This window comes from Syngnathoides biaculeatus, chromosome 21, assembly GCF_019802595.1.
Source record: "Syngnathoides biaculeatus isolate LvHL_M chromosome 21, ASM1980259v1, whole genome shotgun sequence".
NCBI lineage: Eukaryota > Metazoa > Chordata > Actinopteri > Syngnathiformes > Syngnathidae > Syngnathoides > Syngnathoides biaculeatus.
In genome coordinates this window covers 6,072,597-6,090,647 of record NC_084660.1, presented here as the reverse complement: position 1 = coordinate 6,090,647, position 18,051 = coordinate 6,072,597, and the positions used below count along the sequence as shown (strand labels likewise).

The 18,051-nt window shown below is 48.4% G+C and overlaps 1 protein-coding gene across 17 annotated transcripts in view; it reads left to right on the top strand.

The window, feature by feature from the left end:
- sorcs2 (sortilin-related VPS10 domain containing receptor 2) overlaps positions 1-18,051 on the top strand; it is a 56,268-nt gene that overhangs the window by 31,806 nt on the left and 6,411 nt on the right. For all 17 annotated transcript variants that reach the window (XM_061809119.1, XM_061809115.1, XM_061809117.1 and 14 more), the window contains 12 exons: positions 2,547-2,646; positions 13,268-13,432; positions 13,521-13,594; positions 13,799-13,863; positions 14,448-14,566; positions 14,669-14,758; positions 16,192-16,371; positions 16,508-16,654; positions 16,790-16,892; positions 16,998-17,074; positions 17,325-17,416; positions 17,638-17,745. In XM_061809119.1, coding sequence (XP_061665103.1) covers positions 2,547-2,646; positions 13,268-13,432; positions 13,521-13,594; positions 13,799-13,863; positions 14,448-14,566; positions 14,669-14,758; positions 16,192-16,371; positions 16,508-16,654; positions 16,790-16,892; positions 16,998-17,074; positions 17,325-17,416; positions 17,638-17,745 — 1,320 coding nt within the window. The remainder of the gene's footprint in view (positions 1-2,546; positions 2,647-13,267; positions 13,433-13,520; positions 13,595-13,798; positions 13,864-14,447; positions 14,567-14,668; positions 14,759-16,191; positions 16,372-16,507; positions 16,655-16,789; positions 16,893-16,997; positions 17,075-17,324; positions 17,417-17,637; positions 17,746-18,051) is intronic.

The window sequence follows — 18,051 nt, the reverse complement described above, 5'->3', positions numbered from 1 at the left end:
GGCGACTCCGCGCACGCCCACGCCGAGTCCGGATTCGCACCTTCCGAGGCGCACACGAGCGCGCCAAATGTTTGGCGTGAACTGTGAAAGCGAACGATGAACGTGTGGCGTTTGGTCGCTCGCTTCGTTCGTGTCTGCGGCGAGGAGAGATTGAGCGTCGCGCGGCGCTTGTGAGCGTATTTCTTCGAGTGCAAAGAGTTGTCGCGAGGCCAATCCGTCACTTGAGCACAAATGAAGGACCCCCACCTCGGTTATGCAGTTTGGCTTTTTGTGTGTATTTTTATCATTTTTTTCAAGCAGTGAGCAATTACCTCTGCTGCGGTGGGTCGAAAGCCCTCTTGAGCCGCTACTTCGTCACTTCCCCAGTGAGAAATGTGAGGAGCGCTTACGCGTTGACTCGACTCCATGCTAGCTGGCAGAAAAATACTTTTGGGAATCCCGCCAGGACGCTGAGTGGACGACATTTTGGGAAGCAAAAGATGCGACGGCCGTCCTTTTGTCCCCGATTTTGTTGTGTTTGAAGTTGATTCGCATCTGGAATCTTTTGAATCAGGGTTGGCAGTTAGCTTGATGCCCTGGCACGTGGGCAAGGAGAGCCACAGTTTCAATTCATTTCAAAATGGGGTAGAACGCAAGCGAACGGAGTCCCGAGCTTGGCCGCCGAACAAATTAATCTGGAAAGTGGACTTGAGGTGCGATTCCTACTGACAGGACGCCCACGTGTCGAGGCGCCATCTGTTCGCTCTCGCATGGGCAACCTTGACGTTCCGAACGAGGACATTACACTCGGAATTGGAGCCAGTCGTCCTGCCTAAACGCAATCGTATTTCTTGCAATTTCTCGAGTCAGAGTCAGAGGCAAGATTGGGGGGGAGGGGGGGGGTCAGCGCTTTGCCCCACGGCGCTTCACAAACTCGTTTTTTTTTTTTTTCTTTTTCACGTTTTGCTTTCAGCTGCTCGCTGGTTTTATCCTTGGGGTTAATCCTCGTCGTTTAAACGCTCTTGAAGATGCGTTCTTAAATGGAATAATGACCAAAAAAAAAAAAAAAAAAAACAGAGGCGCAGTAGCAATCGCATTTGTACCTCAATCGCGTCGCATTATTTTTGCATCACACGCCATTTGAAAGGACTCACTGAATTTAAATAATGCAGCCACCCACACACGCTACCCAAAAATTCACTCGCGTTGCAAGAGCGCAGACGTTTTGCCCAATCAAAAGGCAAAGTGATAGTCACATGATCTTCAACTGTGAGTCTAGTGGCAAACAGGTGAGCAACATCCAGATACAACTTTCAAGTCCCGATAGAGGTTTTGAAGATTGGGAGGGGGGGGGGGGGATCAGACTTTTCTAACCCATTGGCAGAGGTGGGAGTGGCTTCGTAATGGCTAAAATGGCTTTCCAGTGGGAAAGGGTGGCGTGCCCTCTCCAGGTCGGGGATGAGATCCTTCCCCGAGTGGAGGAGTTCAAGTATCTTGGTCTTGTTCACGAGTGAGGGAAGAACGGAGCGGGAGATCGACAGACGGATCGGTGCAGTGATGCAGACTTTGTATCGGTCCGTTGTGGTAAAGAGGGAGCTAAGTCGAAAAGGCCAAGCTCTCAGTTTATCAGTCGATCTACGTTCCTACCCTCACTCATGGGCACGAGCTGTGGGTCGTGACCGAAAGAACAAGATCCCGGATACGAGCGTCCAAAATGAGTTTCCTCCGCAGGGTGTCAGGGCTCTCCCTTAGAGATAGGGTGAGAAGCTCGGTCATCAGGGAGGGGCTCAGTGTCGAGGAGCCAGATGAGGTGGCTGGGGCATCTGATCCGGATGCCTCCCGGACGCCTCCCTGGTGAGGCGTTCCGGGCACGTCCCACCGGAAAGAGACTCCGAGGACGGCCCAGGACATGCTGGAGAGACCGCGTCTCTCGACTGGCTCGGGATTGCCTCGGGATCCCTCCTGAAGAAGTGGGTGGGGAAAAGGGAAGTCTGGGGTATCCCTGCTAAAGCTACTTCCCCACGACCTGACCTGGAAAAGCGGGAGATCATGGATGGATGGATGGGCTTTCCAGTGATTGACTAAAAGAGGCCAAAAGAGCTCTTTTTTTCTGGAATGTCGACTCACTTATTGAGTTGTCGGTGACTCCTCGCCATGCTAAAGAGTAAAATCACCTCTCGAATGAGTCTACTGGCTGGTTATTTGCTTTTTTGTTGTTGTTGTTGTTGTTGTTTTTCCAAGGCCTTTCTTTGCGTGCTGTTGCCCACAGGCTCGATTTAAGTCCGCCGCGTCCTCTGGCTTGCGGGCTTCGGATCGCTGCGCAAAATAAAAGGACGCTGACATTCTCCTATTGATACCTCTATTTAAAGTAATCCACGGTAATCCTCATTTGTTGCCGGCAGATTGGGGCGCTCGCCAACGTCGGGCTTGCCAGCACGATTGTGTCAGCCGCTCGAGTAACGCAACGAACAAAGGGCTTGTCGGCTTTGTCGTAATCGCCTCGAACAATGGCAATCATTTTGTGTCCCGATCTTGCGCCTCTTAACAGTTGTTTGCTCATGTTTCAGGTCCACCGACTACGGCACAACGTACGCGAAACTCAACCTGATGCCGGGGACCACCATCGTGGTGAGCAGCTTCTACATCTGCCCGACCAACAAGAAGAAGGTAGGCAACGGTTACGCTTGATTGCAGTGTGGTGACTCTTCTTAATCACGAACGAACGCGTCAACGCGTTTCCTCTAAAAAGCCGATTAAAAGCGTAGACCGCGTGAAAATCTAGCTTTCCGTCCGAGGGCAGATAAAGCGCCAGGCCGCGGTACCTGCGGCAGTATGGCGCCGGCGGCTAATCGATGAAAGGCTGTCACACGTATGCGTCGCACAAGCTGACGCTCGGAGGTGAGGATGGGCGACGTCAAGGACGCCCAACGGGACTGGCGTTGCATCGTAATGTGTTCTCTTTAACGACGACCTCGCCGCGCCGCCCATCCGTTCTTTCACGCCGCGGGTCAATGCTGGGATTATAATTCAAGGCGCAGATTACGACGTATCATTATTGACCCAGCGTTGATCCCTAAATTGTTTTATTATCGTCTCCCCTGTGACACGCGCGAGGCCCGCTGGGGCGTAAATGGATCCGGTCGACCCGCATCCGTCATGTGGATCAATGGACAACTCGTGATGGCTCACCCCGCTCGCGTGTAATCGCTGCCCCGTGCATCGACGAAGAGATCTTTGCGAGTCCGTCGAGATGAACGCTTGATGGATGTCAAATCGGGATGAATCCACATAATTTATGAAAGTGAAGTTGTCTGTTTATTGTTCGCGCAGAACAAAGAGAATCTTGAGTATTGCTGTATGGTTGCTTAGCTCAAGTTCATGTGTTGTATGAGGGGTTGGGGGGTCTCCCGATATCAGATTTTCACCTGCTCTGTGTGGGTCTGGACCGTATCCGTGTATAAACGGGGGCTCGCATTAGCTGCCTGCCCGACCACTGTGTCGGGAGATAAAAGTGACAGTGGCAGCCATCTTATTGACGTGTTTAGATCCACCGGGGGCCCCCGACGTGATGAATATCTCGCCGGCGCCGAGTGCATTTGTCAAGGCTGAAAAGCAGCCCGTGCTCAAGCGTGAGCACAGGAAGCGTACGTGAGCAGGTCTGACTGTCAGAGTGAATGAAGAGACACGCGTTCCTCTCGCCCTCCGTCGGCGGATGGAGATGAGGGATGAAGATTGATTGGGCGCAAGCGGCGAGCAGGTGCATGCAAAAAACAACCAAAAAAAAAAACATTGTATTGATGAGAAGTAGTAAAGCCCAACTGATCATTTTCGTCTGGAGGCGAGAGGGCCTGGTTAAAAGCCATTTCGATGTGCGGCTCATTTGCGTATGCAGCACCGTACGCAGAAATGCATCAGTATCGTTTTGTAATGGATTGACGCAGGACGTTTATCACTATTCCAAACTTCATTTGGGATCCAAGGTGCAGTGTCTGCGCTTTAAGATTGGGCAGTGAGCGTTCAACTTATCGCATTCATGGCAAATAACAATGGATTGCAAGTTGTTCCCTGCGGTACTCCAGTCGCTGTGTTGCTTCGAGTCAAAACAAACATTTTCGAACGGATTTTAAATTTTGATTTTGGAGACGGTTGTCTGACTGCCAGTCCGCACTGCAAGACCAAAAAAAAAAAAAAAAAAAAAATCAAACCAAAATGGAATATCTGAAGTGAAGGCCAAATATGCTTGTTTTATTGATTTTTTTTTTTTTTTTTTTTTTTTTTTTTTTTTCTCGTCTATGAGGATATTTTATCCTACCAGTCAACTTTTGTCGGAACATTTCACTTGCGTCAGGCTAATTCTCTTATTCTCTTGTTCTACTGGCAGATCATGTTGCGTAACTCTCGTAGTGTAATCTTCATTCAATTAACTTTTCCACTTTGCTTTTTTTTTTTTTAAGCCCGGTTATTTATTTTATTTTATTTTTGCATTGTGAATAAGGATATAAAAAAAGTATCCCACACGAACCGAATGCCGACTCATAGCTGGCCTCTGCCTTAGCTCGCTCCGGTTTTCCCTCAATGTGGCGGCGAGGAAAAGCATGTGCAAGTGTGACGGGAAGAGAGCCAGCGATAAAAAAGGCAAAATCTACAACTGGAAAATTGATCTTTCTTTTCTGGTTTCTTCTCGTGTTGTGTGTGTGTGTGTGTGTGTGTGCATATAAATTGATAAATTTGCCTGTCGTGCAATCACGGGCCACCAGAAACATCAAATTTGCTGTCGCCCCTACACACAAAGTAGAGCCGGGCCAGACTCGAGGTGGTCTGAAAGCACATCATGTGAAATTCCCGGTGGAAATGAAGCCAGAGTATGTTCACTTTTGAAGTGAAGGATCTTTTTATTATAAGCTGCACTATATATCGAATGTGTGCATATGCGTCTGTGCGTGTTTGCCTAAATGGGATGTCAGAAGCCGTCACCCCATCATCTTTTACAGGTTTTATAGGCCTCTGGACTTGCGTTATACACACACACACAAACACGGGATTGAAGGATGCGGTTGCCGTGGTAACAGAAGGGTCCAAGTTGTGTCCATGCTAATCTCCTTAGGTTTCACGATTGTTTCAGAGCGTTTTGTAGGTTTCTAAATTGTGTGAACCTTTTTTGTGTCTTGATTGATGCATGAATGAATAATTACCGTGTTATTAATGTCCAATTAGGGTCACTGACTTCATGTTCCATATTGTAGTATCGGTGACTTTTGAGTGTGCGTGTGCCATTAACGGTGGCATTTTTTTCATCAACCTTTTTTTGTAACTTAAAAAAAGTTATTCGATGGATCGTTTTGGCCCTTTCATGGGTGCTGCCTGAAAACAAAACAAAAAAAAAGATAAACAGCTTCAATCTTTTCACTCAAATTCAACATCACTAGTTTGTCTTTCTTTAAGGAAATGAAAGATGGATTATGCCAGTCAAAACACCAATTTAGTATTCAGCTCACCGCCCTTGGGGTTTTTTTGTTTTTGTTTTTTTGACACTGGCGCTGAAGGTGGATTGGAGTTTTTGCAATGCCGATCCCTTCGAGGCCAACCCGAGTCATCGTAGAGGTTAGCTCTTCATCCCCCGAGGGCCTCCTCATCTTCGAGCGCGTTCCCACCTCCAGCGCACAAACGCCACCGCAGGCACGCCGACATCACTCACGCGCCCACTCCTGAGGCCGGGTGGCAGCGCCGCGCCCGTCCAGCGGTCTTGTCATCCTCGGCCTTTTGAAGAACCCGACGCTGAGATGGCTGAGGCCCGGGATGCAGACGATAGGACGCGAAGAGGACTCGTCTTTGTGCGTTGGCGAAGGGCGAATGACGAAGAGCCCTTTTTGCATCGGTGGAAATCGTCAGTCGTTTTCATCCCACACTATATTCTAATATTTACTCCATCAAATTGTATTCATCTATTCCCACCAGTCTAATTAGTTTGTGTCATTAGGACTGTATTATACTGCCTCCCGGTGGCTAAGGCGGGCAGGCCAGAAGGAGCAGCACCATGAATGGGTTGAGAATTTTCCGCGGATTCACGGAATTCCAATTTTTTTTTCGTGGAAATCCGTTGAGAAAATTTGGGGTGTCACGGTCTGCGATCAGCATCTATCGGCAACGCTCGTCGTGAAATTAGTCACAGCTGTGAGAGCGGAAAACGGCATTGCTATCTGTTTGCGTTAAATTTGGCGTTCGTAATGACGACAACGTTCCGATTTCCGGCAGCATTTTGGCCGTATTTCGTCGGTATTTTCACTATGACGTTACCGTTCTGTTTACTACGGCATAGTTATAACGTCTTTGCAGTCTTGATCGGATTAGTGGAATTTTGTATTCATTTCAATGCGAAAGATGATTTCCAAGAAGAGGGTTTCGAGTTGTACCTTTTCAAATAGCAAATCTCAACATTTTGGTCGAATTGGAATCGTTCAGGATTGACTTTCGTCTGTCTGCTCATTAACGACGGGCAAAAGTCCATTTCCATTGGCTTTCTTTTGGGCAAAGTGACCATGCCGCATCCTCAAGGAAGCCTTTTTTTTTTTTTTGCATCCTCGCTGTCACTTCCTCCTAATTGCCTGCACCGAGCCCCATCGAATCAATCGGCATTTCCACAACAATAACAAACAAGCTGATAGCTTGCGGAGGACTCATTTCGTGCTCGCTGAGCCTTTGCGGACGACGCGGCGTCCTCCTGTTGCCCGTCGCCTAATTAGCACTTTTTTTTTTTTTTGTCTGCGCTGAAGTGGCCAAATCCAACGGCGCGGCATGTAACGGCACCTCGGCAGCCACAAAACGATCCCAGATGGCGTTGCAGAATCGCGGGGCTGCGAGTGAGCATTTCTTTATTATTTTTTTTTCCCTCCTAGAATAAGACATCCTTATCAGCTGAATGAACGCAAGCTATTTATGTATTTTTAGTCGAGCGCTACGTGAGGTCGCCCAGAGTTGACGGATAACAAGGAGGAGTCGGGGCCGCGAGAAGAAATTCTGCCGAGGCTAACGAGGCTTCGTTAACGGCGACTAATTGGCGCTTTAACCTCGGTCTCGCCGGCAGGGAGGCATCGTTTGTCATCCCTCGCCTCCCCGTGCCTCCTCCGTCCCTCCGCCGAGCGTACTTCGGCAGACCAGAAAATAAAGGAGAGGGGGTGGGGGTGGGGGGGGGGGTATCCCGATCAAATGCGAGTTTGTCTCCGAAGGATTTTGGCTCTCTTTTGCGGCTCGTTGGGCCAATCAGCACACTTGAATGCTTTGATAGATGGCTCCGGAGGCCAATATACGAGCTGCCAAGCCGAGACAAATCGGGGCTGAAAGGCTTTTTTTTTTCCCCCCTTCTTCTTCTTTTTGCCGCTCTTCATCTGCAGCTCTGAATAAAAGATCCCGCGCGACATTATTCATTTATATCAATCTGCATGCACGATTAGCACATACAGTAAGTACTTCATCTGTATTTTGCCGCGCGTCGCTTTCCATCGAGTCGGCTGCAATTCACGCCTGAGACGTTTTTCCCCACAAAGATACGCGGCACCGATCTTGAAGTTTCGACCGGGATTGAATCGTGTTTTGGGATTTTCGAAAAGCGATGCGTCATGAATGATTCATGTGGGTTCTGCATTTTTTAAAACATGCGCCAGGACAAACATGACCTGCTCTTGACCCCCGTGGAAAAAGTCTCAAGCGCGACACGGAGCCTCCTAAATGTCACTGATGTTTTGTTAGCGCGGTTCAAACTCTTTAAATCCTCACCCGAGAGCGTCACCTCGCGTAAAAACCAGATGGGCCTCCCTCCGACGAGCCGGATAACGAGCAGCTCCCGGCTGCGCGCGGCCGCAGACGCGGGTTTGAAAAATCATTTCCGCCCGGCCACGCCGCGTTCATTTAATCCGCTCCGCGGCGTTTAACTCTGAATATTGTCTGACTCGGCGGCGGCTTGTCGACGGCGCGTGCAAACAATGCGCCGTTACAAGGCTTTGCTTTGCATTTATGAATATGCAATCGTTTACCTACACGAGTCGGCGTGCGTTTCATGTCCGTGGAGGGTTGGCGGGTTGCCATGGAGACTAAACCTGTACGCCCCATTTGGGAACGCTGCCTTCTTATGCCCGCACATCATTGCTGTTTGTTTCTTGAAGCACCTGACTAATTATTTCAGGAACTCATTTTTACCTTCGCTTTTGAAATTGTACAGTTTGTAAGTCACCTTCAAGGTGGAAAAAGTTTTATCCGTGATTAAAAACAACCCAAAACTACTCAAATAAAGTCACAAAGTACTTGCCTTTCTTATGAGTGGCCACCTGTGGAGAAGATTCAGGGTACCGTACAGGATTCCGAAACGAGCGAAGAGCAGCGCGGCACGCTCGCCCTTCAGCTTTCGCCCTCGTCGGGACGATTGACATTCCGCGGGAGAACTTCTCGCCTCCTCCGAGCCGCTTTAGTGGCGGTGATGATGACGATAACGAGGCCTGAGAGGTGGCCTAGTGCAGCACACGACGCTTAAATAGACGCACGCGTGACGTTTTTAGGGGGGGTGTAGGCGTTGGTTGGGGGCCTTTGTCAGATGTTGGTTGTGTAGCTCAGAAAATCACTCAGCGGGTGCCGCTGTTTGTTGGTTTTTTTTGGTTGTAGCACCCAACCCACCCTCCCCCACACCCTACCCCCACCCATCGCCGCCGCGTCTTGCTTTTAAGGGCAAGCGGGGCGACTGTGTTGTGTTCAATTTTTCAGGAGCGACAAGGCTGTTTGAGAGAGGTCGAGTGTCGCCGGGAAATGGAGTGAGAGTGGCGACGACGGCGTCTGCGGGGTGAACTTTAAGCCGCCCGCTTTGCCACTCGCCACTCGGATGGCAAATAATTGAATATGAGCCTCAATAATTCAATTTTGAAACGAAGAAAGGCGGGTTAAATGGACACCAAGTATATCTGCAGTCTGTGGAGTGGCGCACTTGAACTTTTAGCGCGTGTGGGACACATACAGTTGGCCCTGGTTTACTGATGAAATTCTGCAAATATATATATAAATTTAACACTTCAAATTAGGGTTGAGGCTATTTAGCATTGATTAATGAACCCATCATCCCATTGTGCAAGTCTTATTTTTCTCCACTCCGGGGTCGCCATCCTCACGTTCTGCGGCGTAGACTCTTTGACTTTGAATGTGTGTGGCTTTAGAAAGCGAGGCTCGGTGTAGTTTTCGCAGTGGAAGTCTTCCAAAGCCCGTCTCAAATCTGCGTTTATCTTGATCAAGCAGAAAGTTTGTTTGCACCCATTTGGAGTCTCATTTGAGCTCCTTGCTGTCACCGTCTTTGTTTACTTTGAGTTCTTAATGAATTCCTTAAGTCATGAATAATTTCCATCTTCCTCCTGTTCTTTGAACAAAACCCCGCATGTTTTTTTTTGGAAGGGGGGGGGGGGTTGTTTGTGTGTTCTCATCAGCCGCTCGCGAACCCGACCCTGCGCCGACTGCGTACATTATTAAACTCACCTCCCTCCCCTACTCCCCCAAATGTGACCCAAAGGGACTTGTTTTCCCGAAAGACCGTCGTCACCCCCCCACCCCGACGACGCCAACCAGAGACATGTCATTACGACGCCCGCGGCCTTCGGAGGAGGGACGAGCTGGTTTCGCATCTTCGCAAAAAACTCAGCGGGATGGCTGCTTTGATCATTATCATTTCCTCTGTGGATGCATGTGGGTGCGTTGGTCGCATACGTGTAGTTATGTTGCCTTGTTGACAGGCAGTCTTTAGTCTGTCTGTGTGTGTTTATGCAAATAAGCATGGCGTGTGTGTGTGTGTGTGTGTGTGTGTGTGTGTGTGTAAGTGCATATGCCCATGTGACGGACACCCCCTGCCGTTAAACGCTCAGGAACAGCTGCTTGCGGCTCCAAAGTCTGTCTGTGCTTTTGCCTGCTCAATTCTGTCCGTTAGGACATGCAGACTACTGATTTAACTCGTGTTCTTAAAGAGTTACAAAAAAAAAGTACAGACTTAAATGCATAAAAAATTTATTTTATCTGTTAATTAGATGCAAATCGTTAGGAAAAATAAATTCGCAGGTTGGGTCTGTCTCACTGCTTTGCACGTTGTAAAAAAAAAAAAATAATAATAATTCTCGATTCTCCTTAGGAAGGACAGCGGGTGTGTTTGGATGTGTGCCTTTAAGAGGCGGGGCTTTGGTGGCGTGTGAGTGTGAGCTGTGGGCGACAGCAGATCGCATGTCACCGCGCTCTTTTGGGGTTGACTGTTCTCCTGCTGCTCAATCCGGTCTGACAAGTGCCTGTAAAAGCTGTATCGCAAATCAACTATCCTCACTGAAAAGGGGGGGTGGGGGGGGGGGTCCATAAATGTGTTCCAGCCAAGTACGCAGAGGAAAGCAAATCACGTTGCATTTCTACAATGCGATCATAAAAACTTCCCGTCAGTTTCAATAACAACTTTGTCAAGGCAGAATAGAGGTCGTTATGATGAAGTCTGCTTCTATCCACCGGGGGGGGATAAAGGGGGCCACTTTCCCAGGGCCGTGAGCATGGAATACTTGTGTGCCGTTACGATAAGCGACAGACGCTTGGAATCAGCCCACATCAGGCGGGAGCGCTCGGAGGTCTGTTCTTCCGGAATGACTTTTTGATGATGAGCCGATTTCATTAGCGTTAGCGTAAGTGCTCCCTTTATGGAGGTCCCCGAGACCAAAAGGATCCCCTCGGCGTAGCGAGGGAGGTACGGAAGGGATTTGAGGGACAGGACCTTTGGTACTACTCGAATCCAGTCACATTTTACAATCGTTTTACTGCCTAGAATACAAAGTTAACAAACAGCACATGTAATACATGATACATTTGATTATCAGCCATGTTATATTAGATAATTTGGCTTGAGGATGGTCGTGGAAAAGTACAGAGAAGGTCAGAAGGAACTTTATTGTGTCTCTGTAGACCGAGAGAAAGCCTATGACAGAGTACCAAGAGAGGAACTGTTGGAACTGCACGCGCAAGTCCGGTGTGGCGTAGAAATATGGTAGAATAGTACAGGGCGTGTATGAGGGCAGCAGAACAGCGGCGAGGTGTGACGTTGGGGCGTCAGAATAATTGAAGGTGGAGGTGGGACTGCATCAGGGATCAGCTCTGAGCCCCTTCCGGTTTGCGGTAGTAATGGATAGGCTGACGGACGAGGTTAGACTGGAATCCCCTTGGACCGTGATGTTCGCGGATGATATTGTGATCTGCAGTGAAAGCAGGGAACAGGCGGAGGAACATTTAGAAAGATGGAGGAAGAGAGGAATGAAGATTAGCCGAAGTCAAACAGAAAATATGTGCGTGAACGAGAGGGGCGGAGGAGGAAGAGTGAAGCTCCAGGGAGAAGAGATGGCGAGGGTGGACGACTTCAAATGCTTGGGGTCAACAATACAGAGCAATGGAGGGTGTGGTAAGGAAGTGAAGAAACCGGGTCCAAGCTGGGTGGAACAGTTGGCGGAAGGTGTCTGGTGTTCTATGTGACAGAAGAGTCTTCGCTAGGATGAAGGGCAAAGTTTACAAAACAGGGGTGAGGCCCGGCCGTTGACGTACGGATTAGAGACGGTGGCTCTGAGAGACGACGGGAAGCGGAACTGGAGGCGGCAGAACTGAAGATGCAGGTTGGATGGGATTAGAAATGAGCTCGTTAGAGGGACAGCCAAAGTTGGACGTTCTGGAGACGAGATCGGAGAGAGATGTTTCGGTAGGACGGTGCTGAGGATGGAGGTGCCAGGCAAAAGAGCGAGAGGAAGACCAAAGAAAAGGTTGAGGGAGGACATGAGGACGGTGGGTGTTAGAGAGGAGGATGCGCGAGATGGGCTTAGATGAAAAAAGATGACGCGCTGTGGCGACCGCTAACGGGACAAGCCGAAAGGAAAAGAAGTGATAAAAGCTAAAGGCACAACCCGCCACTGCCAATTACTCGGCACCAATAGGCTGCTTTAATTATGATGTGAAATGACTTTTCAAATAATAATACGCTCTCCATCAATATCAACCCCCCCCCCCCCCGACAGCCTGAGCTATTAAATACTCCACACCTGTTCAAATCAATCAGCTCCCCTCACAAGTGCCCCCGCAGCGCTCTCCAGAAGCCGCTTGCGCTTTCCCCGAGATCAGACGCGATCAAAAGCTTTTCCGCGGCAATTAGGCCCGCCGCCGTTGTTCATTTTTTTTTTTTTTTTTTTTTTTTGTCAAACCCCGTCGCGATTCTGCCCGCCGACGACATGCGACGCCGGCCGCGAATGTTCCTTGCGCGGCGAGAGCTCTCCGGAGGCCCAATTTTGACTGACCCGCCAGTCAAAATTGTTCCGTGTAACAAGCTCGTTGCGAGCAGGAGCGGAAACTACCGCTTTCTTCAATCTGCTTATCAGCAACCCCTGTTAAATATATTTATTGTATATTCTAATTCTATTCAAGAACTGTTCATTTACTGAATAATTGTAATAGATGAGTAATGACACTTATGGGTGTTCATGGTATTACTGATGCACTAAATACTTCTGAAATCTGCAGGACGTGTTGCTGCTTCCTCAGCGCATCATTTCCTGAGCGAGCTTAGGCAAACAGCAGTCTTGTACAAATGTTGCCTTTTTAAAGGTCTTAATTTGCTCTTTACACTGAAGCAAAATCGCTTTTTATCACGCGCCCGCAGACGTTTGTTTGTGACTCCCGACTCGTAATTAAATCTGGATTAACAGCCCGCGGCGTCGCCGTCCGCCCTCTCGTTCGACGGCGGGACGTGTGATTAAAAAAACGGCGGCGTATCGCCGACGAAGTTATCGGGAGATTAGTGAGGGGAAAGCGAGGCGCGATCGGTTGCCGCACGCGTGAATCTTGCGCGCGATTTCCGGGCCAGCCTGAATGCAGCAGCCAATCGTATCTCCAACTCGGGATTTATAATAATGCTTCATTGAGACACATCAATGCCTCTTACAACTCATCAGTACAGCACTTATATTAGTCGTTTTATGCAGAGGATAAGGAATATATGACTGTGAGTACTGTTATATCGTCTGTCTTCATCTTTTTCCTGCATTCTTTGTGTTCGATCCATTGCCGAAAGGGCTAAAGCACCGCAACAGAGATGCTATTTAACATTAAGCTAGCAGAGAGGTGTCATTCTCTTTGCTTGATGTTTAGTTTGACGGTAAACCGCTTGAAGCCTCTCTTTTGAGCAATTGCTCACCATTTACATAAATTCTGCCCGTATCTGGAAACCCGTGAGTCACGTCAGGGCGGGCACTTGGGTCGGCAGGTGGTTCTGGTGGGCTCCTCCGTGAACGAACGGGACCAAATGCTGTTCATCAGCACCGACGAGGGCCAGTCCTTCCAGCGGCAGAGCGTCCTCTTCAGCCCGGACGTGCTCATCTTCCACCCCAAGGAGGAGGACAAGCTGCTGGCCTGCTGCAAAGACGGACGGGTCGGGCCCAGCGCCATCCGCACATTCTCATCTGATCCATTGCAAAATGTCCCATTTCCAACCGTACTCCTCTTTTTTGGCTCTCCAGCTGTTTGCCTCCACCGATTTGGGCCGCAAGTGGACTTTGCTTCAGGAGCGGGTGACCAAGGACCGAGTGTTCTGGTCAGTCCCGCCCGTCATCTTGGCCACAACGTGGCATTGTCCTGTTTCCAAACCATTGGCGCGCTGAGGCACATTTCAAAAAAAAAAAAAAAGACGCCCCACCAATTTGCAAAATGTCATAAAAAGCAAATGGATGTAAATAAGCAGAACACCTAACAATGCCTTCATTCATTCATTTATTCATGATTGTTTTCTTTGGCCCAGGTCTGTGGCAGATGTGGATGTGGACCCAGATCTGGTGCACATGGAGATGCAGGACACAAGTGGAGGTACATTTTTTTTTTTATTTTTTTTAAGCACAGGTGTCAGGATGGCGCTCTTAAAAAGACCAAAAAAGCCAGCGCGTACGTTTCACCTTTCGCTTCATAAACAACATTGCCGGCGCCGGTTAAGTACAAAATGTCACGCTGGGGATAACGCCGAGGGCGACCGGTGTGGCAAAATCAGCTGACTAACAGATGGACCGTTTAGTGCTTAAATCTCCTCCTGGGGGGTGTGGGTGGGGGGTGGGCGTTCGCTGACAATTGTGTGTATTTGAGATTGCGTGTTTGTGTGCGCGTGTGTTTCACATTTCTCAGCCCCCGAGCGGACCTCATCTACTTTGTGTATCCTAAACCGTAATCTCGCAAAATAATCGGGAGCCTGCAGCACTCCTCCGTCCCATCTGGACAAATAAAAAGAAGGTTCTGGAAGGTTTCAAGTCCTGAGAGGACTCTAAAACGATGTAGCTATGGTGATGGTGAAAACCCAAATGCAAGATGAACCCCCCCACCCCCCAATGTTTGACGCTATCACTTATCCAATAATTCAAATGAAAAATGGATTGATAGGGATTGGGAACGTGTGGTTGCAGGTTACCTGTACGTCACCTGTCTCATCCAGAACTGCTCCGACAAAATGGTGACCGCTCAGTTCTTGGGAAAAATCGACCACAATTCTCTGTCGGTGCAGGGTGACTACATTTTTGTCAAGGTGAAGCAGAAGCAAAAGAATAAAGGAAAAAAAAATGTTTTAAAATATAACTCGATCCAATTTGATGTGATTTTGTTTTTGTTTGTTTTTTTTTTCTCCCAGGTGACCACAGGGAATCGCACCAAGCACTACGTGTCGTATCGACGCAGCGAATTTGTCCAGATGAAGTTTCCCAAGTATGCCTTGCCAAAGGTAATGGAAATTGATAGATTTTTTTTTTTTTGTCTTTAAATCAATGCTTCTCAAAATGATATCATTTGATTTCGAGCTATCGCATGAATATATATATTTTTAATCGTGTTAAGATATATTTTGAAATTCACCTCCCTTGTTATGACTGAAAAGTCGAGATTCTAATTTTATCCTGACAAGCTACGTCTTTGTTTTTGAAAAGATTCTCCCTTTTTTTTCTCGTTAAATCATTTTCAAAGTTTGAGAACCTCCGGCTTTAAAAAGAAAGAAATGAGTACATTATTCCAGTTTTTTTTTTTTTTTAAATGTCGATTATTGTCAGACAACCGCAGCCCTCATAAAAGTGGTGCGACGCACCGCATTTACTGAGCTTTGGGCGACGTTATGAGTTCCCAGCCCAGCTGGGAGCGGCGGCGGCGGCGGCTTTTACGAGATTTTATTCCATCCCGCCTCTTTGCCGGGCAGCTTCCCCGCCGGCCCTGTTTGCCATATTGATCGCATCGATTGGAGGGTGCGGCAGACACGCGTCACACCTCCGCGCTGCCGGCCCGCTTCCCCCGCAACGTGTCGTCTTTTTTTTTTTTTTTTTTTAAATCGTTATTGAAATGAATCCAAATGCAATTTATTTATTCCAGCTTCACCCTGGCCAAAAAAAAAACAACAACATTTCAGTATGTATCAATTCTAAATATCAATTCTATAGTATTGTACTTTATCAAACTACAGCATCGTAGCATAAAGAACGAAACCGGCCGCCACCAGGTGGCAGTACACAGTCAAGCAGACAGACAGAAGACTTTCACAACTACTGGATGTGACTCAGTAAGATGAAGTAATAATCTTTTTTTTTTTTTTTTTAATAGATATATATAACATTTGCCTCTGAGAATCGTGATTATCTTCCGTCTACGTGTTGTTGCCGAAGCCCCAAAAATGGCTGTGAACGGCTCATATTTTGAAAATTGTTTGTTTTTAAAAAGTGTCTTCAATGTTGTGAGGGATGAAACTGTTTCTCACCTACCTGTAATTGCGTGTGGATGAACGGTAATCCGCCGCGCTCTCGGTTTGATTGTCATTTCTTCTCTCGGTGACCTTTAGCATCTCATCGCCGCGTGCGCTAAATAAGCGTTTCCCTGTTTAGCGCGAGAATCGAGCATTTTCCACCGGAACGATAAATGAGTCGGGCTTGGACGCGGCGCGGAGGGCGGGGCTTGCCACCACGCAAACCTGAGTATTATTACAAAAAAAGTGGGCAGATTGAATGCAGCGTGAGGCGAAGGGCGGGAGACGACTTAGAGCCGATCGCGGGCCTCTTAAGTGGGTTTCACTGCAATACACAAACGAGCAGAAGGCTTTTGTGTTTCTATCGACCTTAGCGGTTCTGGTGGGTTTTTTGCGTCGGTTTTTAACCTGGACTCGGACCGCCTCCCCAGGATGTTCACATCGTCAGCACGGACGAGCAGCAGGTCTTCCTGGCGCTGCAGGAGTGGCACCAGACGGACACGTACAACTTGTACCAGTCGGACCCGCGGGGGGTGTACTACTCCGTGGTCCTGGAGAACGTCCGGAGCACCAGGCAGCCCGAAGACGTGGTCCTCATTGACATCCTGGAGGTGGGGGGATCCTTCCGACTGGTCTCAGCGAGGCCATGTTTTTTTAATTTTCATTTTTTATTCTTCACATGGTCTCACTATACTGCGAATTTGCGTATCCTTCCTTGCTTTGTAATGAAAGCCGTTTTAAATCCAGGTGCGTGGGATCAAAGGGGTCTTCCTGGCCAATCAGCGGGTGGACGGCAAGGTGAGGACCGTCATCACCTACAACAAAGGACGAGACTGGCAGCCCCTGACCCCGCCCGCCGCCGACATGAACGGCAAAACCGTCACCTGCAAGGCGGTAAAAGCACGCGTCGCACGTTCCTTCTGATGATGTTCCCAAATTTGATTTCCCGCATTTCGCGTTCCGGTTCTTCAACCCTTGATTTCTGCGGAAAGTGAATTTTCCCCTCACCGGCTTGTGTCCTCTTTCTAGCCGGACTGCCACCTCCACCTGCACCTGCGCTGGGCAGACAACCCTTACGTGTCCGGTACCGTCCACACCAAAGATTCTGCTCCGGGTCTCATCATGGGAGCAGGTCTGTTTCTCTCCCCCACTCCCATTTTTTTGTACTTTTTTTTTTTTTTTTTTCCCTCTTCTGAAGCTGCCTTTTTAGCCTTACGCGCAAATTGTTTTCCTTCAGGTAACCTTGGCTCCAAGCTGGTGGAGTACAAGGAAGAAATGTACATCACGTCTGACTGCGGGAAGACATGGAGACAGGTACACCCCCGTCGGTCCTCGGCAGAACTGGATGACGCGCTGACACCCCCCCCTCGCCCGGGTGTTACGGACACAACATCGCTTTGCCAATGTTGAAGTGGCGAACAAAGAAATATGCTAAATTAGCCAGTAGCTGCGCTGAATGTGTTTTTTTTTTTAAATATTGTATTTTCTTTTCCCCCTGCCCACCGCTCTTTGTCGGGAGATGGAACCCGATGAAATATTCACCACACCGTTGTCTCCTTTCAAGGTTTTCGAGGAGGAGCATCACATCCTCTACCTCGACCACGGCGGGGTGATTGTGGCCATCAAGGACACTTCGATTCCACTCAAAATACTCAAGTAAGTGTTCGTGACCCGCGGGGACAATGAAGTGAGAGTTGCTTTTGCACCGCTCTGCCAAAATTAAAATCAAACCGGGATGAAATACTTTCAATACAGAACACAAATGGATTGGCAACACACGGAGATCATCACAGTCTTGTGTACTTTATCCTCTGTGGAAAAAAAAAAAAACATGTATATATATTTTAACCCGGGGAGGACATATTCGTCCCGCACAGGTTCAGTATCGACGAAGGACGCACGTGGACAGTCCACAACTTCACCAGCACGTCCGTCTTCGTCGACGGGCTCCTGAGCGAGCCGGGCGACGAGACCCTGGTGATGACGTAAGTCCGCCGCATCGCACGCTCCCAAAAACCTCCCGCGTTGTTAGTTTTGTTTACAGAAACAAAACAACAACAAAAATGGAAAAAACAAAGCAAGAGTAAAAGTTAAACCTTTTCCAAGGACGCCATCACAATCGTAATAAGTTGCCAATTTGGGAGAAAAAAAAAAAGTCAAATGAATATTCTGGAATGAAGCCATATTTTTTGGAATCGGATTTATGATGTGGTTTGATGATATTGAAGATTTTTTTTTAATTCATGCACGGATGTCCGATTTATGTGACGCTCCATCGTGCAATCATTTCA